Here is a 27,769-nt window from a genome sequence, read left to right as displayed (position 1 = left end):
ATGCCTTTTAAATTTTTTTTTTTTTAAATTGTGCTTTTATTTTATATATATAATTTTTTATTTTGAGAATCTAATTTATAAGTGAATAAAGTAATTTGAAAATCAACAGTAGCGTGTGCAATGAGGTTTTTTTTTTTTTTTAATTTTAAAAAAAACATGTGTTTTAATTTTTATATATAATTTTTATTTTGAGAATCTAATTTATCTATACTATTATTTAAGGAACTTCAGTTGTTTGGGATCTTCATTTTTTTGTTCAAAAATGCTCCTACAATCCTATGTTTAAGTAGAGACAAAACTAAATGGCAATTCAGTAAAAATACAACTTTAACTCCTACTAATACATGGCCTAAAAAATAAAGTCACTCTCCTATTGATTTTTAAATTGATTTATCCACTTATAATTTCTAAAAATAAAAATTATATATATAAAATAAAAACACAAGTTTTTTTTTTTCCTACAAAATAGGACCACTAAAGTTGTATTTTTTAGGTAATATTTTAGTGGGAGTTAAGTTATATTTTGATCGAATTGTCCTTTAATTTTGTGTCTATTTAAACATAGTAATGTAGAAATATTTAATAAAATAAAAAAAGAGAAATTAAAATAAAAAAAGAGAAATTCAGACAGATACATATAAGAAAAAAACCAAATGAATACAGTAATACACGCCTATAAGTAGATTCTCACGCCAAGTTCCCTCCCTCTTTACTCAGTACTCATATCCCAAAAAAAAACAAAAACAAACAAACAAACAAAACAAAAAACAAAAAGAAGAAGACACTTCTACGTTAACAAGTTACCAACTTTAAAAATAACAACCTTTTGAATTAAAAAGCCACAAAGCAAAGGATTCATCATTCATGGCTGCCAAGTTGATAGCTTTGGCTTGCTTTCGCAGCGAAGGCTATGGCGATCTCTCGCCCAGGCCACACTATCCCTCCATGCCCAGTTACCCAAAAGGCAAGGGCGTGTCTACGCAAGAGAGCAGCAGCGTGGAGCAGGGTTCGTCGCCGCCTGAAGCCAAGGCTGCGACCTTCTCTGTTTTCGGAATGACATGCTCTGCATGCGCTGGATCGGTCGAGAAAGCCGTCAAAAGGCTTCCGGGGATACGTGAGGCCGTCGTTGATGTCTTGAACAACAAGGCACAGGTCCTCTTTTATCCTACTTTCGTCAATGTAAGTGTTTCTGCTCCTGGGTTTTAACTGTTTGTTTCTTTGGAAAAATGTTTCTGGGAATTTTTTTTTTTTTTTTTTGGAAAAAGGTTTGATTTTGTATATGAGTTTGAAGAAATTTTGTTGTTGATCTTGGGAAGTTAGTTGAAAAGACATGAATTGGATTTTTTTTTTTCTTTTTCTTTGGGGAAGTATTCTTAGAAATAAAAGGAAGAGTTTTTCATTAAATTTTAATTCCCTTTGTAAAATTAACTGTTAATATTCGTCTTTCCTATGTTTGGGAATTGGTAATTATTTCTTGACTGTTTTGATTTCAAATGAAAATTTGTTTCAACTCTGGAGGACTTTTTGTTCTTGCTCATATTTACTTAATTTTCAATGCCTAATGGACTATTGTTCTTTTCAATGAGGAAAAAATAATTTGATAGTTTGAAAATAATTTTTGAAAATCATTTCCTGAGTCATTTTCATATGTTATTAAACCCCTATGTGTGATTGACGAATGGCCCTTTTGTTGGTATGCAATTAAATGGCCCTTCTCTTTCCAACTTTCCCTTGTACAAACTTTTGCAATTATCATGCTTTTCTTCTATTTTCCCTTGATAACTTTAGGATGACTGTGAGATGTGTCATGTTTCCCATGACTATGACTTTATACGTAAATTTCTTTTTTTTTTTTTAACTCTCAAATGATTTAGGCTTGTAATTTAGAGTAAGGTTAGGAAGCCAATGGCCGAAGTGTGCATCTCCAACTATAATACAAGCTTGACTTGAGCCAAATCTAGTTTGAATCCCAATCAGTGGGCTACACCTCCACCTTCCAAATCGCTTTCTTCCATGAGCTAAACCTTTATACCACCTAGTTACAAGGAAGGTTACAATGAGCTAAGTTGTTCATAAACAGCCATTTAACTTCGAAACGAAACGGAAAGAAAAAAAAAAAAAACTTGTTCATGTTTGTTTATTTAGCAAAGAAGTCAAGCTCAAGGGCTCAACTATTAAATGAGCTAAACTTAAATATAATAATGTGTACGCAAATAAGCTTGTAGGTATAAGGCTCAATTTATATATAATATTATATGTTTATTTTCTTATAAAATATATTTATATAGATGTGAGATTGAATTCTCATATTTGTAAATAAGTTCATAAGGTATCAATTTATTATTTTTAATTTACTAATAAATATAAATGGTCAATTTCCTAATAAAAATTATGTATGATTATTATAAAACAAGGTTAGTGAATCTAATTTTTAAGTACATAAATGAAAATTATCATACTCTAGCTAACTCTAATAATATAATACACTTAAATTTTAAGATTAATTATTATAGTATAGATTGGAAAGGGGTAACAAATTTTAGTCCTAGTGTTTACTTTATATGGGGGAATGGATAAGTTAATCAAGTAACTCATAAAAAAACTTGAACCTTTTCTTTTACAAGAAAATGAATGCAAGCTAACTTGGTGATGAGTTCGAACTCAAGCTCGGCTTGTGTTCAAAATAAAAATTAAATTAACCAATCCTAAACTTTTAATATTCAGCCTGGCTCAACTTAGTTACAACTCTAGTTACAAGGGCTGGCAATTAAATGAAATTATTTATATAAAAGATAATTTCTCTTAATTTTCCTTTAAGCAATGGTTCCAAAGAGAAACCTTTAATTTGATCACCTACTTTAGGTTGTTGGGGCTTAGGCTGGTTTAGGGTCTAGCAATTTGAAGTTGACCTTATGCCTGATTTTGGACTCTAGCTCTGCACAATTGTACCAGATATTGCTTAGATTGTTCAAATATCTGGTTCAACAGACTAGTTTGAAGCCATCGATGTCTAATTTGTGCCAAGTTGAAATTAGTCAGGATAAACCTCACTGCAGAAATGTTAATAACATCAAGTAGTTACAATTAGGACTTTGTTAAGTTGTCTAGTTGTAATGCAAATAAATTGGTTGCAGTTACAAGATTCTTTTATTTATTTTTTGGTTTTTTGGCATTTTCTCACAACAATTCTGCTATGCCATGGTCATTGACTGAGAAGAGAAGCTCAGATCACTAGTTTTGAGTCTGGCTTTAGTAAACCTTTCGTGTTGTCACTATTGTTACAGATAATGAACTTTTAAGGTAGTGATTGAGTCACTTTATCTAGCTCAGCATGAACTTGCTGAATGCTGTTGTTTATACTTTATCAATTTCATTGCAACTTAACTGGAAAAGTTGGATCCATTACAATTTTTCCAAGTAATTAAGGTTAACTAGTGTATGATTACATACATTCTGTTTCTAGTCCAATTACAATTTTTTTCGATTTTCTTTCTTCCTCAACAATGCACATTGTATTGTTTTAAATACGTTTATTGTTGAATTTATTTGTAATGAACTTTGATATTGCTGTTTAACATTATATAGGAGGAGACCATTCGTGAAACAATTGAAGATGTTGGATTTGAAGCCACATTGATTGAAGATCAGATGAATGAAAGAGCCATTCAAGTATGTCGAATACATATAAATGGAATGACTTGCACATCTTGCTCCTCCACTATCGAATCAGCTTTACAAGCAATTCATGGTGTACAGAAGGCTCAAGTGGCCTTGGCAACTGAAGAAGCAGAAGTTCAATATGATCCAAAGATTGTGAACTACACCCAGATATTGGAAGCCATAGAAGACACTGGATTTGAAGCCATACTTATTAGTTCAGGGGAAGACATAAGCAAGATAGCACTCAAAGTTGATGGTTTTCGTACTGATCATTCCCTGAGAATTATTGAGGAGTCTCTTCAAGCACTTCCAGGTGTTCAGGATATAAACGTATCTCCAGAACTCAACAAAATATCCCTTTCCTACAAACCTGATATGACAGGACCTAGAAATTTCATTAACGTGATTGAGTCAACCGGGTCAAAACGTTTCAAGGCTAGAATATATCCTGAAGGAGGAGTAAGGGAAACTCATAGAAAGGATGAAATTAAGCAATATTATAGATCCTTTATGTGGAGTCTGATTTTTACAATTCCCGTCTTTCTAACTTCCATGGTTTTTATGTATATTCCTGGAATAAAGAATGCATTTGATACCAAAGTTGTCAATATGCTGAGTGTTGGAATGGTTTTAAGGTGGGTGCTATCAACTCCAGTGCAATTCATCATAGGCCGGCGATTCTACATTGGGGCCTACAAAGCGCTACGCCATGGTTCTGCTAATATGGATGTTTTGATTGCCTTAGGAACAAATGCAGCCTACTTCTTTTCTGTCTACTCTGTATTGAGAGCTGCTACCTCTAAAGATTTCAAGGGTACTGATTTCTTTGAGACTAGTGCAATGCTTATCTCATTTATTCTACTTGGGAAGTACTTAGAGGTTTTGGCTAAGGGAAAGACATCTGCAGCTATTGCCAAACTTATGGACTTGGCACCTGAGACAGCAATATTGTTAACCGTGGATAGTGAAGGAAACGTCGTGAATGAAGAAGAAATTGACAGTCGGTTGATACAAAAGAATGATGTAATTAAAATTATTCCTGGAGCGAAAGTAGCTTCAGATGGTTTTGTTATCTGGGGTCAAAGCCACGTAAATGAGAGTATGATAACAGGAGAAGCACGGCCAGTTGCAAAAAGGAAGGGTGACACAGTGATTGGAGGCACTGTGAATGAGAATGGTGCGTTGCACATAAAAGCAACAAGAGTAGGATCAGAAAGTGCTCTTTCACAGATTGTTCGACTTGTTGAATCGGCCCAGTTGGCTAAAGCTCCTGTTCAGAAGTTTGCCGATCGCATTTCTAAATTCTTTGTGCCCCTGGTAAGTATATACTGATCTACATCTTTCCTGGATCATGTTGTAGGGTGTTCAATTGAAGTTATCAATATGAAATTATGGAGGATCTTCTTAGTGAATGGATTTCTTTTTCCACAGGTCATTATACTTTCATTTTCAACTTGGCTTGCCTGGTTTTTAGCTGGAAAGTTCCATTGGTACCCAAAATCTTGGATTCCATCTTCCCTGGACAGCTTTGAGCTTGCACTCCAGTTTGGGATATCAGTCATGGTCATAGCCTGCCCTTGTGCTCTAGGTCTAGCAACACCCACTGCCGTTATGGTTGGCACTGGAGTTGGTGCATCTGAAGGTGTACTTATCAAAGGGGGTAAAGCATTAGAAAGTGCACATAAGGTTTGCATTTACAATCATCTTCCTGTTTTTTATTTTCGTATAGCACAGGCTCCATCCACGTTAGTTGGTCCAGAAGATTTTTATGTACTGCTTGGGTCTCTTTCTTCCATTTGGCTTGTAATTGACTGTATCAGAAGTAAAAATTTGTCCTGAAAGTATACTCTGCTACAGAATTAGAATCACTGCTCCCCTTACCCCCTGCACAGGGGGAAAAATAATGTTGAATTTTTACCATTAATGTTTCTAATGATTTTTATCTGCATGATTAAACTGCTGAACATTATTTTGTGTTTCCATCCTAAGAATTTTTTTTTTCTCTCGGAGTCTTGGACTGATTAACGGTATTTCAGGTAAACTGCATTGTATTTGACAAGACGGGAACTCTCACAGTTGGAAAGCCTGTTGTCGTTAACAGAAAACTCTTGAAAAATATGTTACTGCAAGAATTCTTAGAACTTACAGCTGCAACTGAGGTAGTTATTCTTCTATTAAAACTGACTTAAGAAAATATGAAGTTATCATATCACTATTTTCCAAAAGGGATTTGATTTAAGTTTGACAGAGGTGGAGTGGACTATAATATTTTCTTATTACATGACTATTGATAATGTTGGTTTGACATATATCAGGTGAACAGTGAGCACCCATTAGCGAAGGCCGTAGTTGAGTATGCCAAGAAATTCCGAGAAGATGAAGAGAACCCTGCCTGGCCAGAAGCACGAGACTTTGTTTCCATTACTGGCCATGGGGTGAAGGCCATTGTCCGGAACAAGGAAATAATTGTAGGAAACAAGAGCTTGATGTTGAGCCACAACATTGCAATTCCAATGGATGCCGAAGAGATACTAGCAGAAGCTGAAAGGATGGCCCAAACTGGGATTCTAGTATCCATTGATAGGGAAGTGGTAGGAGTTCTAGCCATATCTGATCCACTGAAACCAGGTGCAGAAGAAGCTATTTCCATACTGAAGTCTATGAAAATTAAGAGCATCATGGTGACAGGCGATAATTGGGGAACTGCCAATTCCATTGCCAAAGAAGTTGGAATTGAAACTGTTTTTGCAGAAGCCAAACCTGAGCAGAAATCAGAGAAAGTAAAGGATCTGCAGGTACATATAAGAACATTGTTTCTAAGGAGTTGTTCACTTCATTCTGAAATGCTTATTAGTCATTCAAACACATATTTTCCTGATTCTTTCACAGGCTTCAGGCTACATTGTTGCAATGGTGGGGGATGGCATAAATGACTCACCAGCCCTCGTGGCTGCAGATGTTGGAATGGCAATTGGTGCTGGCACAGACATTGCTATCGAGGCAGCAGACATTGTTCTCATGAAGAGCAACTTGGAGGATGTCATAACTGCCATTGACCTTTCCCGGAGAACCTTCTTCCATATCCGGCTGAACTATATTTGGGCTTTAGGATATAATCTGCTTGGCATCCCAATTGCTGCTGGGGTTCTATTCCCATCCACTGGATTCAGGTTACCCCCATGGATTGCAGGAGCTGCAATGGCAGCCTCTTCTGTAAGTGTTGTTTGCTGCTCTCTTCTGTTGAAATATTACAAGAGGCCCGAGAAGCTGGACAACCTTGAGATACGTGGAATAAGGATAGAGTGATTGTTGATGATGGTGTTGATATAGTTTGGTGTAAATGCATGTAGGAATGAAGTTCTCGTAGGAATAAATGTAGAGGAGTGTGCTGGATTTTTTTTTTTTTTTTTTCTCTGAAGAATGGAAGTGTTGGTTGAAGAAAATAAAATTCATTTGAGCAAGGTACCTTATTTGATTGGATGGCCTCCCTTGTACATTTGGTGTTAAAGTTAATCTGTAAATAAATGGACTTTTATGCAGTGAAGATCAATGAAGCCTTTGAGGTGAACCAAAAAGACATGCAGTAATATTTCCTGACTAACTTTTTTCTGTTAGATTATCTTTTATGAGAATCCCTGGCATATACAGTCTGGAAGATGATATATATAATTAGTACCATTTCAGAAGCTAATTGCCACGTATTTCTCCAATCCAACTCTAATTCACAATACTAAGAATAGAACAAATATAAATGATATGGTTCACAAGGTTTTGCAATTAAGTTTAAAATATTTATTTGATGGAAAAAATGTTATCAGCTAAAATATTGTGTCATAAAAATAACGGTACGTGTAAATTCACAATGGAGCAATTGTGCACGGGTTTGGCTTGTCTAGAGTTCCATTGCACTAGGTGCCACAAAGACATAACTCGTGTCTAAAGGTGGCCACGTGCTAATTTTGTATTTCATTTATTGGACTAGAGCTCTAATGGGGCAATTTTATATAGGTTTGGCTTGTGTCTAGTGTTTTAATGCACTAAATGCGACAAAAATGCATGAGTTCAAAAGTGGCCAATGGTAGCTCAAGGCTTAGGCCTAAGTAAGCGAACATTCTCATCTGATCCTTTGAAACCAGATGAAATGCAGAATAGATAATGGTTTCCAAAAATTAAATATAAAAAATAAAAAAATAAATGCAAAATCAGCCCTACATCCCATTATGCATCACTATTCAAACTTGTGCATATTGCTAATAGGAGCATCTAAATTTGATTATAGCAACATCTAGATCTTAAAATAAGAAAATTTTATTCTACCCACATCTATATAAATATAAATCTAAAAGTTGAACCGTAGCATTTAATATTGCTACGCTTAGGTTGAGCCACATCGACAGCCATGTCATTACCATTTTTTTTCCTAAATTTCTCTTACAATTTAAAAATAGTTTTCCTAAATTTTAAAATGCTAATAAAAAGAAAATAACTCACAGCCTTTCTCCACCATAAAGCCCAATCTTTATGGTTTTAATTTCACCGTAAAGCCCAAACCCAAGCCTATGTTGCATGGTTTCAATTTTGTGTTTTGTGGTTTCAAATTTAAACACGACAACCCTTTGTGTTCCACGGTTACAAACTCAAACGGCAACCCTTTGTGTTCCACAATTACAATCTCAAATAGCAACCCTTCAACTTTCTAACTCCTTCACCTCTTCCTCTCCTCACACTATATTAATACTGAGAAGCTAGATGATTCAGTTCAAGTAACTCTAAATCCTAGTTGTTGTTGACCTCTATTCTTGTGACTGCCCTGCATAATAGTTCAATGTAAGGATTAGATTAATAGTATTGTTTATTTTGATTGCTTTTTTTTTTTTTTTTTTTTTACTACCTCTTTTGTGTTTGGTTATGTGATACATTATTTATTTGTTTTTTTACTGATATATGATTGTTTGTTTCTGTGTTTAAAATTTTTTTTTTTTTTTTTTTTTTTTTTTTTTTCATGTTTGAATTGAATGTTTGAGATTGCAATGTTATTGTTTTATATGGTGTAATCCATATGAAGCTGTAAATAGGTGCCTTGTGTGATGAGTTTCTTAATTTGATTGGAGTAGTATATGAATAAATATGGGCTTCTGATTGACTCGTCCTACTAAATTACCAATGCATATATGAGTGAACACACTTATATGTTAACATAAGATATCAATGATTATGTGTGTTCATTAATCTTGACTCATTGTGTGTGATTATGTTAGTATATCTGATGTGAATTCTGTTTTACAGGATTTAAGACTGTCACATACATGTTACAAGTATACTTTGTCTCAAAGCTATTCAATTGCCTAATTATTATTAGGTTTAATTGTAAAGAAATTGAAGTTGGGTTTCTTGGATTTTAGGGAGGCATTATTCATCAAGATTCTATAGATCATAAGGGTACAATTGGACCCGATGATGTGTAGGTTTGACATATTTCGAGTATGTCAGAATTTTTTTTTTTTTTTGTGTGTTTTAGGATCTTTTTTGAGAAACCCAGATGGATTTTTTTAAGGGGTTTTGTTTGATTCTTTATTTGGTTTGATCTATATTGAGTTTCCCATCCTTGTAGTCTAACAAAATATTTGGATTTGTTTTAGTTTCACTATTAATGATTTGGGATATCATATAAAGTTCAATTTTGTTGTTTTTTCTTTGTTTTGACATATGTTAATTGATATATGAAAACAAAAAAGAGACTGTTGGCCAATAAATGAGGAAGAGCAAGACAAAGGGGAGATAGTTCAAATTGAGGTATTGCAAAGACAGTACTCACTTTGATTGGCAATTTGGATATTTTAAATGATATAGGAAAACAAAAAAGAGATTGTTGGCCAATAAATGAGGAAAAGCAAGGCAAAAGGGAGATAGTACAAATTGAGGCATTGCAAAGCCAATACTCATGTTGATTGGCAATCTGGAGCTTTCTTTGTTTATTACATAATTTATATATATATATATATATATATTTATATATTTACAATTTCTTATTGTTATTCCATTGATATTGTGAGCTATAGATAGATCTCTTAAAAAATAACCACCATAGGCGTGAGAATTACAAATTTCATAATGATTTATATATACATTAGTTAGAGATAATAAGTTCTCAAGTTTAATATTTCCATCATTTGTGAACACATATTTCCATCAAGTTGAAATTATTTTGTATTTCCAAGTTGTTGCTATGTTAAACTACTTCCAAAATGTCCTGATTCTCTATACTTATGCAATTTGGATTGTATGCTGGAAGACTTCTGGTTGGAATCTAATTAAGAAAAATTGGTGCTTTTATTTTGTCTTTTCCTTGAATTTTTCTGATTTTTTTTTTCTTTCATTTTCCCCTTTTAAAATCTTGCATAAAACTAATATGATCTACCCTCTCTCATGAACAATAACATTTAATTGTTTGCAGACTTGAGCAACTGAAATTATGGCCTTTTTTTATTTCAAAATTGTAACAACAATCACCTGCACCTTGCTTCATTTATAGTTAGGACATTTTGTTCCTACAAATGAATATGAATTGGATGCCTCCTTTGGTTGATCACTTCAGAAGTTTAAGATGTTTAATTTTCTCTATACATCTTCACTGCTAACTCTTTTGCTTCTTTTTTTTTTTTTGGTAATAGTTATCTTTAAATTTGACACTTGGTATCTTTTCTTTTCATTCACGATTCCTTAATGTGATATCTTATAATTGGAACTGTTTTTGGCTTTAACTAATGAGAAGCATTTCTATCTCTATTTAAACATTAGTTTGATTGCTTTTTTGTAACCAATAGTTTGATAGTTACACTTATATTCAATAGTAGGCTTATACATGGAATTTCTAATCATGGAGTTGGATTCTGCACCTTAATTTTTTGGAATAGGAATAGAGAAACTCTTTCTATATTGCTGCTTTTGAGGATTGTGATGGTGCCAATAAATTCTTTTTACTACTAGAGTCTTAATTGTCTTTCAAGATCTGGGTGATTCAGTGCTAACATTGTTCCTTTATCAATAAAGGTAAACATTGCATCCCCTCCTATGGATGTAAGGCCAAATTTTTGTGATTGAACCAAGTATATGAGAAGATAAAATCATGAAAATCATTGTTCAAAATGTTCCAACTATATCATACTTTTTTATTAAAATTCACCATCTCTAACATGCAATTTCTTGGGGTTTGTAACATCCTTTGAAAGTCTCTCTATCATGTGCATATACTTAATATGATTTTGTACAATTTTTGGTGTTTTGGCTGCTTTTAATTCAGTTGAATCCCATTAGGTGAATTTCATGTAAAGCGTAGTTGAGATTTTTAATAGAAATTGGATGTGTGGTTGACCTCAAGTATTTTGCATGCCTTTAAATCAAATCCACTATCTGGTATGATTGTGTATATTCTACTTCCAATTCTTAGTGCGCAGGTAATGCCCTCTTTGGTCTCATCATTCCTTGAACCCTATTTAGTTACATGATAAAGTATTTCAACTGATCTTTCACATCTTAATTCCCCAAAATCATTCTTGTCCATAAATTCAACCGTTAGTGCTTTATATATATATATATATATTGATGAGCTTTTGAAAGGTTGTTGGTCTTTGTAAGTTGGGTCCATCAAATTAACAAATCTAATTTTTTCTTTTTCTTTTTCCATTAATCCTTCTTTTGCTGCTTAATATAAATTTGCAAGTGAGGTTTTAGATGGTGAAAATGGCCAAATACCACCATTTTCAGAAATTTGTAGCAAAAAAGCACTGTTTCGAAACTTATTAGGGAAATACCACTTTTATGGTACCTGAGCTTGGCAAACTCGAGTACCATTTGGAACTCGAGTTTAAGACACTCGAGTTCCTAGAAGTTTTGCCATCGTAGCACTACTGAGGTGGAAATTGGGCGATTAAAAAAAAATAATGTGGTACTCGAGCTTGGTATACTTGAGTACCATGCAACACAATACTCGAGTATACCAGGCTCGAGTACCTTTTATAAATAAAATGCTGTTTATTTTATTTCTACAGTACTCAAGCTCACCAAGCTCGAGTACCTTGTAACTTTTTTTTTTTTTTTGGGATTATCGACAAATAAACATAAGTATAAAATGATGTTTATTTTATTTCTATAGTACTCGAGCTCACCAAGCTCGAGTACCTTGTACCTTCTTCTTCTTCTTCTTTTTTTTTTTTTTTTTTTTGGGATTATCGACAAATAAACATAAACATAAACATAAAATGCCGTTTATTTTATTTCTACAATACTTGAGTACCCTGTAACTTTTTTTTTTTTTTTGTGATTATCGACAAATAAACATAAACAGAAAAATAAGTAGCTTTTTATGTTTTTATTTATTTAAATAAAAGCATTGTAAAATATCGAGATTTTAATTTCAAAATATGAATTAATTTCTACATTAAGTAAAACTTTTCACTGTTTTCTCATAAAAATTGTTCACTGTTTTCCGCATAAACTATTTCTAGCATTCTGCATAAAATTATTTTCTGTTCAGCATTATTTAAAAAATTGTTCACTCTTTTTTCTGCGTAAATTATTTTCTGTTCACTATTTAAAAAATTGTTCATTGTTTTCTCATAAAACACCAAGTGAAATCGTGTTTTCTAAATTTAAACGCCAAATCTGAATGCTTTTTCATGTTTGAATTTCACAATAATCGAATCAATTTTTCTGAATTGATAAAATCTGTTTCTACATTAATAAAATTTGCTCTATGCACATCTTGTTTACTGTATATTCGAATCTGCTTACTACATTTATAAAATCTGCTTTTTGCATTAATTAAAATTGTTCACTGTTTTCTCATAAAAAATTTTCACTATTTTCTGCATAAACTGTTTTTAGCATTGGCATAAAATTATTTTTTGTTCAGTATTATTTAAAAAATTGTTCACTCTCTTTTCTGCGTAAATGATTTTCTGTTCACTATTTAAAAAATTGTTCACTGTTTTCTCATAAAACACTTTGTGAAATCGTGTTTTCTAAATTTAAAAGCCAAATCTGAATGCTTTTTCATGTTTAAATTTCACAATAATCGAATTTGTTTTTCTGCATTGATAAAATATATTTTTAGCCATACAATCTACCTTTCTAGAGCTTCAAGTAGCTGAATGATTGTGTCCGTCTATTTGCCTACCTTCAAGCTTTGCAAGTAACAAATCTACTTTTATAAGGATGTATACACCTCCCATTGTAGTCTTTTAAAGCTGGCCAGCTTGCAAATTGTGCAGCCACTTCTTTCATACTCATGGCTTGGGTACCTAATCATTAGTATTGCACAACTGCATTGTACAAACACTAGGAATTGCACATTTTTAATTACATTATTATGCCATTCTCATAATTTTTTTAAAGTATTTTTCATGTATATTATTTTCATACTAAGCTACATTGTATTTCTACAAAATTTAATGCAACACAAGTGCTAAATGTCTCTTTTAGATTTCTACTGCCTATTGCTTCCATGCTTTAGAAACCTAAAGATTTTCTAGCTGATTGTTGAATGGGGAACAATACACAATATCTGGTCCAATCAGAGTCCACTCACATAGGCTTAATTTATGCAATAATCTTCCGATCAAAAGTACAAATTGACATTAGAATGTAACCATTAGTAGAGGAAAGTCAATTAGATTTGAAACAAGAGGAATAGAAAAAGTCATGTTTCTTTAGCAATTTTATGAAACAAAGTCTAACAAGATACATAACTACAATTAAGTGTCAAAAATGAAACCACGGGTGGGTAAGTTAAATTTGAGACAAATCATAGGTGGGTAAAGTGTAATTCCCAAAAAAAAAAAAAAAAAAAAAATGAGTGGGTTCAAAGACTAAAAAACCACAATCTATTAGTTCTACTAAGGTGAGTTTGGTTCAGCTTTTTCAAACAGTTCTTTTGGAAAAAGTGGAAGTTTTAAAAAGTGCAATATGAAATTGAGTTTTTTTTTTTTTTTTTTTTTTTGTAAAGTAGTATGTTTGGTAAAAACTATCAAAAAATGCTTTTTGATAAAGTTGAGTGTTTAGCTAATACTTATAAGAGTGCCGGTTTGAGTTGTAAATTACCAAAAAAGACAAGATATATATAAATATATATGTTTTAATTACCTCTCTTAATGCAAGTTATGGACACAATATTTTTTCAAAAATTTCACAATAAAGTCTGCATGACAAGCTGGAATTCAAATTAATTTATTTCCCAAAGTCATCCAAGAAGTAGCTGCACAGATTGGAGGACTTAATTATATGAAGATCACTATCTGGAGTACTCTTCCAACTTGGGATAGTAGTTATTACATGGAAGCTCAGCCAGCACACATTTTGGTTCTTATTCATGATTGGGGTTGTATCCTTGAATACAACTGGTATACAGGAGATACTTATTTACCACTTGATGATCCAGATGCTCTGGCTCAAGAATAGTCTAATTTCATGAGTAATAAGATTTATGAGATACAGAAAGAATTAGACAAAGGCTTCTACTTATATAGTTACACAAATAGGATAGCCGTATATAGTCCAATACCTTCAGCAAAGAGGCTATTGGGAAAAGAAAGATTGTTAAGGATCCTAGAATGATACAGATTGAAAGACAAACAGATAGATCACTATTCACTAGTGATAGATAACTATTCACTGGCGACAAATCACTATTTCACTGGCGACAGATCACTATTCACCAACACGAGTGAATAGCTTCCAGACAAGTCAAGACAGTCCAGATAGATACAAATAGATGTTCAAAAGTTACTACTGTTTACTAGCATGCATAAAAAGAGATCTAATAGATTCCTGAGATCTGAAAGATTCCCAGACAAACGCAAACAGACTATTACTTATCAGTACTAATTTCCATACCATCGACAGATTAACTTGAGTTAAATTTACCTACTCAAGTTACTTTACCATGGTTCATTTCACCTATAAAATAGACAGACTACGAAGACAGAAGACAAGTTTCTAAGTTTCTAAGATTCTAAGCTTTTAAGTTCCAAGTTTTAGAAAGCCTTTTTTAATAGCCTTCCCTCTCCCTCAGAAAGACTTTTGTAGTCTCACTCCATCTTGTAATCTTGTAACCTTTCTCTTCAGACAGTTTTATTTCCAAGCTTGTATTGAAGACAGCAGTTTGTTTTCAAGTTTATCAAAGACTGAAGTTTTTATTCAAGTAAGATTTTACTAGTTTCTGTTTTCATATTCCATACTTCATTTTAACCTTATTTTGAATTATCTATTTTGCTATTTACTTCTTTATTATCTATTTATCATTGTTTATGCTTCCATATTACTGTTGTGCTCTCTCCTGGGTAGTCATTGATATTAGAGCATCTAGATCATAAAACACCTAATGAACAATGAATAATTTATGCAGAAAAAATAGTGAACACTTTTTCGAGTAATGTTGAACAAAAAATAATTTAAATCATAATGCTAAAAATAGTTTATGCAGAAAACAGTGAACAATTTTTATGAGAAAACAATTAACAGTTTTAATTAATGCAAAAAACAAATTTTATGAATGCAATAAGCAGATTTGAATATACAGTAAACATGATGTAGCACCAACTATGGCATGAGTATTTTTTTGAAGACACGTCACCAGCCCGCTGCTGTAGCACCAACTGTAGTCATACGAACCACATGCGCCAACAGACGCCACTGTTTCACACATGCTACTCAACAGCTCGGCACGATTTCACACACTGTCCAGTCATATCATCCACATTCATGAGAATACTTAAATATATGAATAATCATACCCTGGTGCCAGGGACATAGCACTGTGTTAATTAAATATGATGCTTTGTTTAAGAACACTGCAACTACCGCCCGCATCTTCAAATCTCACTGTGACATTGGGAACATTTAAAATCCTAATCATGTAGTGTTTTTCTAGCTTGTATTGACATGACAAGCCCTAATAATTGAAATTATAATGCTTTGAACATGAAATGAGGTTATAAATGCACCACAATAATGATCTTATTTCTACTCCCACTAACTTCGTAGATTGACTAAGCTATGAGTTGCAACACCTCAACATCAAATCGTATAATGTGAAACAAGTTTGGATCTACTTCAACAAATGGATTATCACAAGTTCCAACAGATCAACAACTACAAACATACACAGACCACTATGGAGGGAAATAGGTTGGAAAGAAGAGAGGTTTCCTTAATATGCCAATATACACATACGAGAGTCTTGGAAGCGTCGGGCACATCATGGTCGGCAAACCTACAAAACTAAGTACAGATACCACCGCAATAGAGTTCACCGTAGCAGAACCACCATGGTCAACCCTATACGAGAAGAGGTGTGAGTTGGAGGTGTATTGTCGATGGCATGGGTTACGAGTTCCTAAGGCACACTCAACCGAGTTACCTAGAGATGAACCTGCCAACATACTTGCTCGTCTTGAACAAGAGAAAAATCAAATGCAAAGGCGATTAGACCGTTTTCATGCAATCCAAAAAGCTAGGAAGTATCTAAAGGGGAAGGCGCAAAAGCGAGCCATCAAGTCTACTAATGAAGTTACTATGTTAGATGATGAAAGAGATATTTCAGACTTCTCAGATTTAAGTAATGATGATTTCCAAAAATTTCTACCTACAAACATTGGACGTTGTTGTTAATGTCTACATGTTCTGTGCAATACAAAATGTTGTTGTTAATGTCTAACAACTGATGATTATGTACATTCAACTTTTGCAAATCTAAATATTAACTGTTCATTAGTTTTGGCTAAGTTTATATGAAATCACTTACTCATTTTTTCCCTGTTGTTCTTTGCTGCTACATATGATTCTTGTGCTTTGGTTGGATAATGTCCTCTGTTTTGTAATGTAGGAAACATCTTAGGAAGTGAAATGCCTCCAGTTAGATATGTTGATGTTTCCAATATTTGGTTTGTGTAATTTGAAATGTTACACACATAACACTTATCACCCAAATTAGATTTATTATACATTACTTGTTGAGCCCTGACCAGAAGTACCCATGTGCTATTACTTCTAACCAGTAGTCACAGATTATGGGAAGAGCGTTTCGACTAGCATCCTTGAAAATGACCAAAGATAGTAAATAGTTTTACATGTGCTGCTTAACAGCTCAGCATTGTTGAGCCCTAACCAGAAGTACCCATCCACACTCACGTGAATACACAGATATGCAACCCTTTGTAATGCATCGTTTTCAAGGATGCAGAGCATCCTTGGAAAGTTTATGCATCAATTTTGGGGGTGAGCTGTCCACCATTGCTACACTGATGTTCACAGTGCTGCATGTGCTGCTCAACGATTTGGTACGTTCTTTGATTTTCCATTGAGTTTACACGATTTTGTTCATTCAACAATTTTGAAATTTTCATCAAATCAAGATGATTAGTACATAGTTTTGAATTGAATTTTCACGATTTTGTACATTTGACGACTTCAAATTTGGAAACAAATTTGGACGATCTGTACATCTAATGTAATTAATTTTCCATTGAGTTTACTCAATTTGGTTTGTTCTTCAATTTTCATTTGAATTTTCACGATTTTACACACTCAATGAATTCGAACTTTTCAACAAATTCGAATTTTTCAACAAATTCGTCCTATCTGTACATCTAATGTACACTATTTTTCCTTGAGTTTTCACGGTTTTGTACATTCAATGAATTCAAATTTTTAAACAAATTCATACGATTTATACATCTAACGTACATACTTTTCCATTGAATTTTCATTATTTTGTACTTTCAACGAAATCAAATTTCTCAACAAGTCTATCTGTACATCTTATGTACACATTCACGATTTGGTACGTTCATTGATTTTCCATCGATTTTTCCAGAATTTCTACATTCAACTAATTCGAACTTTTTTACAAATTCAAATTATTCAAGGCATTTACCATTAGGTGATTTATACGAATCATTCATTTTTCTTTCATGGAATTTGTCCATTATTCATAAGGTTACATATTTTAAAAAAAAAAAAAAAAACACAAAAACCATTTAAGTGCAATAACCGCGCCAATGCTAAAAACAATTTATGCAGAAAACAATTAACATTTTTTATGAGAAAACAGTGAACAATTTTAATTAATGCAAAAAACAGATTTTATGAATGCAGTAAGAAGATTCGAATATACAGTAAACATGATGTGCAAAGAGCAAATTTTATTAATGTAGAAACAGATTTTATCAATGCAGAAAAATAGATTCGATTACTATGAATTCAAACGTGAAAAAGCATTCAAATTTGGCGTTTAAATTTAGAAAACACGATTTCACTAGGTGTTTTATGAGAAAACAGTGAACAATTTTTTAAATAGTGAACTGAAAAATAATTTATGCAGAAATGAGAGTGAGCAATTTTTTAAATAATGCTAAACAGAAAATAATTTTATGCAAAATGCTAGAAATAGTTTATGCAGAAAACAGTGAACAATTTTTATGAGAAAACAGTGAACAGTTTTACTTAATGCAGAAATTAAATTCATATTTTGAAATTAAAATCTCTATATTTTACAATGCTTTTATTTAAATAAATAAAAACATAAAAAAGCTACTTATTTTTATGTTTATGTTTATTTGTCGATAATTCCGAAAAAAAAAAAAAAAGTTACAAGGTACTTGAGCTTAGTGAGCTCAAGTACTGTAGAAATAAAATAAACAGCATTTTATGTTTATGTTTATTTGTAGATAATCCAAAAAAAAAAAGTTACAAGGTACTCGAGCTTGGTGAGCTCGAGTACTATAGAAATAAAATAAACAACATTTTATGTTTATATTTATTTGTCGATAATCCCAAAAAAAAAAAAAAACAAACAAACAAAACAAAACAAAACAAAAACAAAGTTACAAGGTACTCGAGCTTGGTGAGATTGAGTACTGTAGAAATAAAATAAACAGCATTTTATTTATAAAAGGTACTCGAGCCTAGTTTACTCGAGTATTGTGTTGCATGGTACTCGAGTATACCAAGCTCAAGTACCACATTATTTTTTTTAATCGCCTAATTTCCACCTCCGTAGTGCCACGGTGGCAAAACTTTTAGGAACTCGAGTGTCTTAAACTCGAGTTCCAAATGGTACTCGAGTTTGCCAAGCTCGAGTACCATAAAAGTGATATTTCCCTAATAAGTTTCAAAATAGTGCTTTTTTGCTACAAATTTCTGAAAATGATGGTATTTGGCCATTTTCACCGGTTTTAGATGGTGTTTGCTCTAAAAATCATGGATGTTATCTCAATGCAAAGGACCTAGACAATTTTCTAAACACATCAGCTAAGTAAATCATAAGTTAAAGTTTCTCAGTTGCAATTAATCATGTGCCTTTTTTTTCTCTCAATTGTCAAACATTAGGAATATTTTCTATGCAATTTGGGTTATTTATTTATTTTTTATTATTAAATATGAGAATTTCAATTTAGGACTATTAAGTATTTAGGTCCAAGAAAAAAAGTGAACCGACAACCACTATTCCTGTTTCTCTTCATCTCAAACTGGATATGGCATTGGCCTTTTTTTAAAGCCACCAATTATACATGTTTGGGCATTATTTTTAGAGATAGTCATGGTTCTCCTATTACAATCCATAGTAAATTAATTCCATGCCAAGGAAACCCATTGTGGATGACTGCCACACTTTGTTGGGAGCATTACACTCCAGTCATGAATTGTGGATTAGGGATTTAATTGCAAAGTTTGCCAACTCACAGTCACTGGCATCAATTGAGTTGCAAGAACCATGCTTGAAGGAAATTTCTAATGTGTTAGAACATATTTATGTTGTAGTAAGCAAGACATATATCCTATAGGATAGTTTCTAGACTGTGTAATAAGTTAGTGGACATGTTGGCTAATAATGCTAAGGAGTTAAGGGTGCCCTCAACTTGGGTTGAGGAAAGCCATCTTTCTCCTCTCTATTATACACTTGGATTATTATCAATAAAGTTCATATCTTTTCTCCTCTCTATTGAAATTTTGATTTGTGTAAAAAAAAAAAAAAAAAAAAAAAAACAAACAAACAAACTATTTAGGATGTATTATATATATTTCATTTTTGGAACTTTTTCGTGTATCGCACGAGTTAACGACTAGTTAAAATAATAACTCTCTCTCTCTCTCTCTCTCTCTAACAAATAAATAAAGAATATTTAAATAAAGAAAGAAATAATATTTAAATAGAGGAGTGTTAGGTTGAAATTTTGTAACTTTTTTTTAACTAATATTTTCTATGGGGTCCAATTAATTAGGAAGTATTGTTAAAAGCAATATTAACTGGGCCTATGGCCCTATCTGAGGACGTTAGACCATCCGAGGAGGCCCAAATAAGGTTATGGGGGGAATAAAGTTAAGAGAGGAATAGAAACAGTGTGAGATGGGTCCAACAAGCGTCCGAGGACAAAAATCTTCTCGGCAACGTATGTCCGAGGTAAATCTAAGCGCCATGCCGTCACAAACTTACTTCAGAGTTACACCACAACTAAGGATTGGGTATTGGACCAGGGATAAGGAAAGAAAGGTAAACAAATATCTTCAAAAGCTGCTACCTCCGCATTAAATGCCTTTCAACCAACTCTCTGGCCGCATTAATGTTGAAATGATGCCTGAACAGTGATTAAGCAGCTTTACAGTTACTAGTTGATGGTTCTAGGAGGTGTTGGATGGGACAGGAAGGAGTCCCCCAAATCTAACCTACACATGTGTGGTAAAGATGACACCAAGATTACAAGGCCAAAATGGCCCATTAGCATTAATTTTTGAAATATTTAGCAACAGAGCACTGTTTCGGAAATAATTAGGGAAATACCACTTTTTCCGATACTCAAGAATGGTGAGCTCGAGTACCATCTTTTCATTGGTCAAACATCTTCTCAAAAAAAAAAAACGCCGCTATAGGGCCCGAAAACGTCACTATAGGGCTTAAAAAAACGCCACTATAGGGCCCCTTGAACCTGTTATGGGGACTTATAAAAAAATTTTGCAGGAAAACGCCGCTATAGGGACCAAAAACGTCACTATAGGGCTTAAAAACGCCACTATAGGGCCCCTTGAACCTGTTATGGGGACTTATAAAAAAATTTTGCAGGAAAACGCCGCTATAGGGCCCGAAAATGTCACTATAGGGCCCCTTAACCTGGTATGGGGGCTTAAAAACGCCGCTATAGGGCCCGAAAACGTCACTATAGGGCTTAAAAACGCCACTATAGGACTCCTTGAATATGGGGCGATGGTGGATTAAAAAAACATGGTACTCGAGCTCACCAAGCTCGAGTACCAGAAAAAGTGGTATTTCCCTAATTATTTCCGAAACAGTGCTCTGTTGCTAAATATTTCAAAAATTAATGCTAATGGGCCATTTTGGCCAAGATTACAATATAAAACCCGGAAGAATGCACCAAAAAGAGGGATTGGATCTGATATACAATTTAGGTCTTGAAGAAAACCATATGAAACAAGGAGCTTAGTTTGTACCGAGGATAAATTTGATAATCATATTTGTGTCAAACCATTTTGAATCGTTAAGTCTGATTGTCTTTCTTCTGGGATAAATCTAGTTCTTCTATCCACGCTCTACAAATTTATTGTTTGGGCCATTAGAGTTTGAGCCCAATCCGTTTTTGGGATCAATACAATTTCAGTCCCTACAATTGGTGCCATCTGTGGGGAGAGCTTGATCTAGGCCAAAGGAAATTCGGTTACAATGTTCACAATGGAAGAAGCAGGTCCACACCAGGCAACAGCGGGACCGCACCAGATAGATGCTAGCCCACACCAAGCGGAGTCAAGGGGCTCCCAGCATGGCGATCCACACCGGAGCCTCGAACGAAGAGAGGACCGTGAGGGAAGTGTACACACGACTTATACCAGCAAAAGCCAGTCTCGAGGGAAGAGTCATGTTTCTCATGCAAAGAAGGACAGAGACATGCAACGTGAACTTGACGAATTGAAAAGGGAGTTGCGTCACTCACGACGAAGACGTTCCCCACCCAGCTCCAAGCCTTCCTCTGAGGGGATAGATGGTGCTAGTTATAGACGAAGATCCAGAACCCCGCCCAGTGAGACTTTTTCCTATGAAGAGGAGTATCACCATCGACATAGGTACAAAAGTCCACCTCGCAAAGGCTTGGGGAATAACGCCATGAACAAAGCATTAAGCCAAGTTTCCAAATCACCCTTCACAAGGAATATAGAGGATGCGAACCTTCCACGGCGATTTCATCAGCCTACATTCACCCTATACAATGGCCGGACAGACCCAGTAGAACATGTTAGCCATTTCAGAGGATGGCTATCTACTCCAAAGATGAAGCTTTGATGTTTAAGGTTTTCCCATCAAGTTTGGGCCCGGTGGCGATGAGATGGTTCAACGGCTTAAGGGCTAATTCTATTGATTCTTTCAAGAAACTTACCCGGGCTTTTGGCGCTCGCTTTATTACCTGCAGCAGGGTTCCTCAGCCTTTGGGGTCTTTGTTGTCTATGTCCATGCGAGAGGGTGAGACTCTCAAGACATATTCGAACAAATACTGGGAAATGTTTAATGAGATAGAGGGAGAGCATGACGATGTGGCTATAAGTACATTCAAGGCCGGCCTTCCAGCTGAGCATGATTTGAGGAAATCTTTAACTGGTAAACCTGTCACTAGCGTACAGCAATTGATGGATCGGATTGATAAGTATAGAAGAGTAGAAGAAGATCAACTGCAGGGAAAATGAAAGGCTAAGGTAATCCCTTAGGAGAGGAGGGATTTCAGGTCAAACCGGTACAACAATAACCGGCCTCGGAAAGACCATATAGGGCAGTCGGGTTCCGCCAACGCCCAGGTAGTTAATGCCGTGTTCCGGGAGCCAGTACAACAGGTGCTGGAGAAGATTAAGAATGAACCATTCTTTAAATAGCCCAATAAGATGGCAGGAGAGCCTACGAGACATAACCAGAATCTTTACTGCCACTATCATCAAGATCATGGACACACGACTGATGATTGCAGGAATTTATGGGACCATTTGGAACAATTAGTTCGAAAAGGAAAGTTGAAGCAACCCTTGCACTACTCCAGTGGTCGGGTAGGCTAAACAGGCTCGAAGATGAGGAGAGATGCTTTTTCAAGACTCCCCCTTGGCACAATAAACATTATTTTTGCTGCCCCGAGGAGAACTGGCTCCTGTCCTTCCAGGGTATTGTTAGTATCCCGATCTCCAACCGAGGAGTGTAGCTCAACGTTTAAGAGAGCCAGGATGGACATCTCGTTGGTTTTGGGCTTTTCAGATGAAGACAAAGTAGGAACCATACAGCTACATGATGATGCTCTGGTGGTCACACTGAGGATCGGCGGGTACGATGTGAGAAGGGTGATGGTTGACCATGGTAGCGCTGCTGATATAATGTACCCTAACTTATACAAGGGGCTAGGTTTGAAGCCTGAGCACTTGACAACTTACAGTTCACCTTTGGTGAGTTTTGAGGGAAGAATGGTCGTCCCAAAAAGTCAAATAAGGCTACCAGTACAGGCCGGTACGGATGTGGTGGAGGTAGACTTCATCGTCGTAGATGTTTTCTCTCCATACACGGCTATTATGGGCCAACCTTGGCTCCATACCTTGGGGGCAGTCTCCTCTACCCTACACCAGAAGGTAAAATATCCATTCGGAGGCCAAGTTTTGGAGATAGTAGGAAGCCAGGTTGCAGTTCGGTAATGTCTGGTAACGGCTATCCGACATCGGCCAGAGGCAGAGACCTCGGCAACTGCCGATAATGGTTTATAACAATTAAAAGCCCCAACATTACCCTTAAATAGACTAGCCGATGAGGCAAAATGTGAAGATCTGGAAAGGGTAATGGTTACTGATGATCCTGAGAAATTCTTCCAAGTTGGGGCTAAACTGCCTTCGCGAAAGAAGGAGCAGTTGGTAGAATTCCTCAGAGAAAATGTCGATGTAATCGCCTGGAGTCCATACGAAGCCCTGGGTATAGATCCGAACTTCATCTGCCATCAACTCAATGTGAATCCTGCCATTGTTTTGAAGAGACGGCCACCTCGGCGACCATCAAAGGAGCACGCCGAAGCCGTTAGGAGTGAGGTGGCCAAGCTCAAGCAGGCCGGGGCTATTAAGGAGGTTTTTTATCCCCAATGGTTAGCCAACACGGTGGTGGTAAAGAAGAAGACTGGGAAGTGACGAGTGTGCGTGGATTTCACGGACCTTAATAAGGCTTGTCCCAAGGATCCTTTTCCTATGCCGAAGATAGACCAGTTGGTGGATGCAACAGTTGGTCATCCTCGGATGAGTTTTTTGGATGCCTTTCAAGGATATCACCAAATACCGCTAGCTTTGGACGATTAAGAGAATACAGCTTTTGTTACCCCCATTGGAAACTATCATTATAAAGTGATGCTCTTTGGTTTGAAAAATACGGGGTCTACCTATCAACGGATGATGACTAAAATGTTCGAACCACAACTGGGCAGAAACATTGAAGTCTACATCGATGATATGGTTGTGAAGAGTAAAGTGGTGTCCGAGCATGTGGAGGATCTTACGAGCATTTTTGGAATCCTGAGAGAGCATAGGCTACGTTTGAATGCCTCAAAGTGTTCCTTTGGTGTTGGTTCTGGAAAGTTCTTAGGGTACATGGTGACTCATAGGGGAATTGAGGTGAACCCAGACTAGATTTAGGCCATTAACAATTTACAAGCACCTCAGAGTCCAAAAGAGGTGCAGAAACTGACAAGAATGACTGCTGCTTTGAACCGATTTATCTCCAGGTCAGCTGATAGGTGCAGACCCTTCTTCCGTTTACTGCATAAATGGAAAGGATTTGAGTGGACCGAGGAATGCGCTATAGCATTTCAGCAGCTGAAAGAATATCTATCTCGGCCACTTATCATGTCCAGCCCTAAGGTGGACGAAGTCCTGTTTGCCTACCTGGCGGTTGACTCTCATGCAGTTAGTTTTGTCTTAATACGAGAGGACAATGGCGTTCAAAGGCCGGTTTATTACGTAAGTAAGTCACTTCATGAGGCCGAGGTACGATACTTATCGCTAGAAAAGGCCATCTTGGCAGTAGTCCATGCAACTCGCAAGCTCCCACATTACTTTTAAGCGCACACCATAGTAGTCCTAACTCAGCTACCACTCAAGTCCATACTTAGAAGCGCAGATTATACGGGGAGGATTGCTAAGTGAGGCACGATTCTAGCGGCTTTCGACATCAAATACATGCCCTGCACCTCCGTGAAAGACCAGGTCCTCATCGATTTAGTAGCCAAGTTCGCCGAGCTCCTAGAAGAAGCTAAGGTGAAGCAACATGACATGGATGAAAATTCGGTTGGCCTAATTTCCACACAGAGCATCTCATCCTAGAGAGTATATATGGATGGCACAATAAATCAACGAGGGGCAGGAGTGGAGCTAGTTCTGGTATCCCCCAAAAAGATCATCATTGAGAAGTCCTTAAGGCTGGGATTCTTAGCCACGAACAATGAAGCGGAGTATGAAGCTTTGTTGATGGGAATGAGTATGGTTCATAAAATGGGCGGGAAGGTAGTAGAAGTATTCTCAGATTCAAGGTTGATAGTCGGCCAGGTGAAGAGGGAGCTAGAAGCTCGAGATACAAGAATGCAGGAATATTTGAGTCAAGTTAGGCATGTGCAAACGAGATTTGAATCTTTTGATTTGTCACATATTCCCCAAGGTGAAAATACCCATGTCGATTCCTTGGCGACTCTTGCCACCTTTTCAGCACGGAATTTGCCTCGGGTGATAATCGTTGAGGATTTATGCACCCCCACCCCAGCAGGGAAGGACGAGCTTCAGGTTCATCAGGTCAACCTAGCTCCGAGCTGGATGGACCCCATACTGAAATTCCTCGAAAATGACATCTTGCCTGAAGATAAAATAGAAGCCGAGAAAATACGGAGGAAAGCTCCTCGGTTTTGGTTGTTCGAGGACAACAAATTGTACAAACGCTCTTTTTCTGGGCCGTATCTGCTTTGTATACACCCTAAGATGTCAAAATCACTTCTAGAGGAACTGCATGAAGGAATTTATGGAAGTCACACGGGGGGAAGGTCCCTATCCCACAGGGCCATTACTCAAGGATACTGGTGGCCAAATATGCAGAAAAAAGCATAGGAGTATGTAAGAAAGTGTGACCAGTGTCAAAGATTCGCTCCTAACATCCATCAACCTAGAGGAATTCTTAACCCCCTTTCTAGCCCGTGGCCTTCTGCTCAGTGGGGTTTGGACATTGTAGGCCCTTTTCCTAAAGTATTAGGAAACAAGAAGTATTTGCTAGTCGACACGAATTATTTCACTAAGTGGGTTGAGGCTGAACCTTTAGCTAACATCAGAGATGTAGATGTTAAGAGGTTTATTTGGAAGAATATCGCAACGCGGTTCGGAACTCCACACACCCGTATCTCAAATAATGGCCTTCAATTTGATAGTAAAGCCTTCAGGCAATACTGTTCAGACTTAGGGATAAAAAATAGATACTCCACTTCGGCCTATCCTCAAGGGAATGGGCAAGCTGAAGCCGTCAACAAAGTTATAGTCAATGGACTTAAAAAGAGGCTGGATGATGCGAAAGGAAAATGGGTGGAGGAATTACCACATGTTCTTTGAACATATCGAACAACGCCTCGACGCTCAACAGGAGAGACCCCTTTCTCAATGGCATATGGAGCTGAGGCCGTCATCCCTCTAGAAACTGGTTTCCCAACGTTAAGGACGAGTAAATTTATCTCGGACGGCAATGATGGGCTGTTAGAAAAAGGTTTGGACTTGATCGAAGAGCGAAGGGAGAATGTAATGGTCCAATTGGCTTATTACCAGAATAAACTCAAGCAAGACTATGATACTATTGTAAAGCTAAGGCCGTTAGCTGTAGGAGATTTGGTGCTGAGGAAGGTTCTGGGAACCACCAAGAATTTAGCTTGGGGAAAATTGGGGCCTAATTGGGAAGGGCCTTATCGGATTACTTCAGTAGTCGGAATAGGAACCTATTATCTAGAAGATCTAGACGAAAAAGCTGTACTCCATCGTTGGAATGTAAACAATCTCAAGAGGTATTATTATTAATAAAAATAATCTAGTTTGGGTCTCTTTTAATTTATGCCAATCATACATCATGTGTTCCCACATCTATTGAAGTATTAAACAGAAACTAAGTTATGTCAAGTTCCTCGGACCACAAACTTAGTGGAAATTAATACCCTATGACATCTATTGAAGTATTAAACAGAAACTAAGTTATGTCAGGTTTCTCGGACCACAAACTTAGTGGAAATTAATACCCTATGACATCTATTGTAGTATTAAACAGAAACTAAGTTATGTTAGGTTTCTCGGACCACAAACTTAGTGGAAATTAATACCCTATGACATCTATTGAAGTATTAAACAGAAACTAAGTCATGTCAAGTCCTTCGAATCACAAACTTAGTAGAAATTAATACCCTATGACATCTATTGAGGCATGATACATCCTCTTGTTATTAAAATGATAGTGCCACATGAACTTGGGAATTTCAAAATAATAAACCCTCAAGTACCGTCCTCAGATCATAGGGTTCTTAATTACCTATTGAAGATATAAATCCCAATAGGCCTGTGACCATCATTTAATATATAATTGAAGTACTTTAGATCTAACTCTATCTAAGTTATGAACGCTTCCTTAAGGTTCAGCCTATTAGAATGGATATCTACATATATGAAATGTATCTATATGGCGCCAAAGTCTTAATGGTTATCATCCATTTTGGCTGCCAACTGTTAGTATGTGTAAGTTATATTTTTTCTCTTGTATGAACAAAGGACAATCAAGATGAAACCACTCAAACCAAAATGACAAAACGACAACTCAAACAAATTCCAAACAGTAAAAATGTATACTTCATTACAAATAAGCAAACGGAAACAACATCCCTTACAGAAGTTCTAGTTAAATCACAAAATAAGGCCTATTTTTTCAACTTAATTTGGAGCTTGGAAGTTTGGTTTGCCGGTTTGTCAGCCTCTGAGGTAGTTACTCCTTCTTTGCCCTTAGCAGCTCCCTCAGCTGGCATGACTATAGAAGCCA

General features: G+C 35.7%; 2 protein-coding genes across 2 annotated transcripts; both read left to right on the top strand.

The window, feature by feature from the left end:
• The first annotated feature begins 799 nt into the window (after positions 1-799).
• LOC115972341 (probable copper-transporting ATPase HMA5) lies at positions 800-7,232 on the top strand. The gene is made up of 6 exons (XM_031092604.1): positions 800-1,179; positions 3,586-4,977; positions 5,092-5,346; positions 5,697-5,819; positions 5,976-6,455; positions 6,550-7,232. Exons 1-6 carry the CDS (start codon positions 865-867, stop codon positions 6,964-6,966), a joined length of 2,982 nt encoding a protein of 993 aa, XP_030948464.1. The 5' UTR covers positions 800-864; the 3' UTR covers positions 6,967-7,232.
• A 15,691-nt stretch (positions 7,233-22,923) lies between these two features.
• Positions 22,924-23,862, top strand: LOC115970565. Its single transcript, XM_031090179.1, has 2 exons — positions 22,924-23,378; positions 23,484-23,862. The coding sequence occupies exons 1-2, from the start codon at positions 22,924-22,926 to the stop codon at positions 23,860-23,862; spliced, it is 834 nt and encodes a 277-aa protein (XP_030946039.1).
• The last annotated feature ends 3,907 nt before the right edge of the window (positions 23,863-27,769 follow it).

Source organism: Quercus lobata, chromosome 12 (genome assembly GCF_001633185.2).
Source record: "Quercus lobata isolate SW786 chromosome 12, ValleyOak3.0 Primary Assembly, whole genome shotgun sequence".
Classification (NCBI taxonomy): Eukaryota; Viridiplantae; Streptophyta; class Magnoliopsida; order Fagales; family Fagaceae; genus Quercus; species Quercus lobata.
The sequence above is the reverse complement of the archived record's forward strand: the minus strand, read 5'-3'. Positions and strand labels throughout refer to the sequence as shown.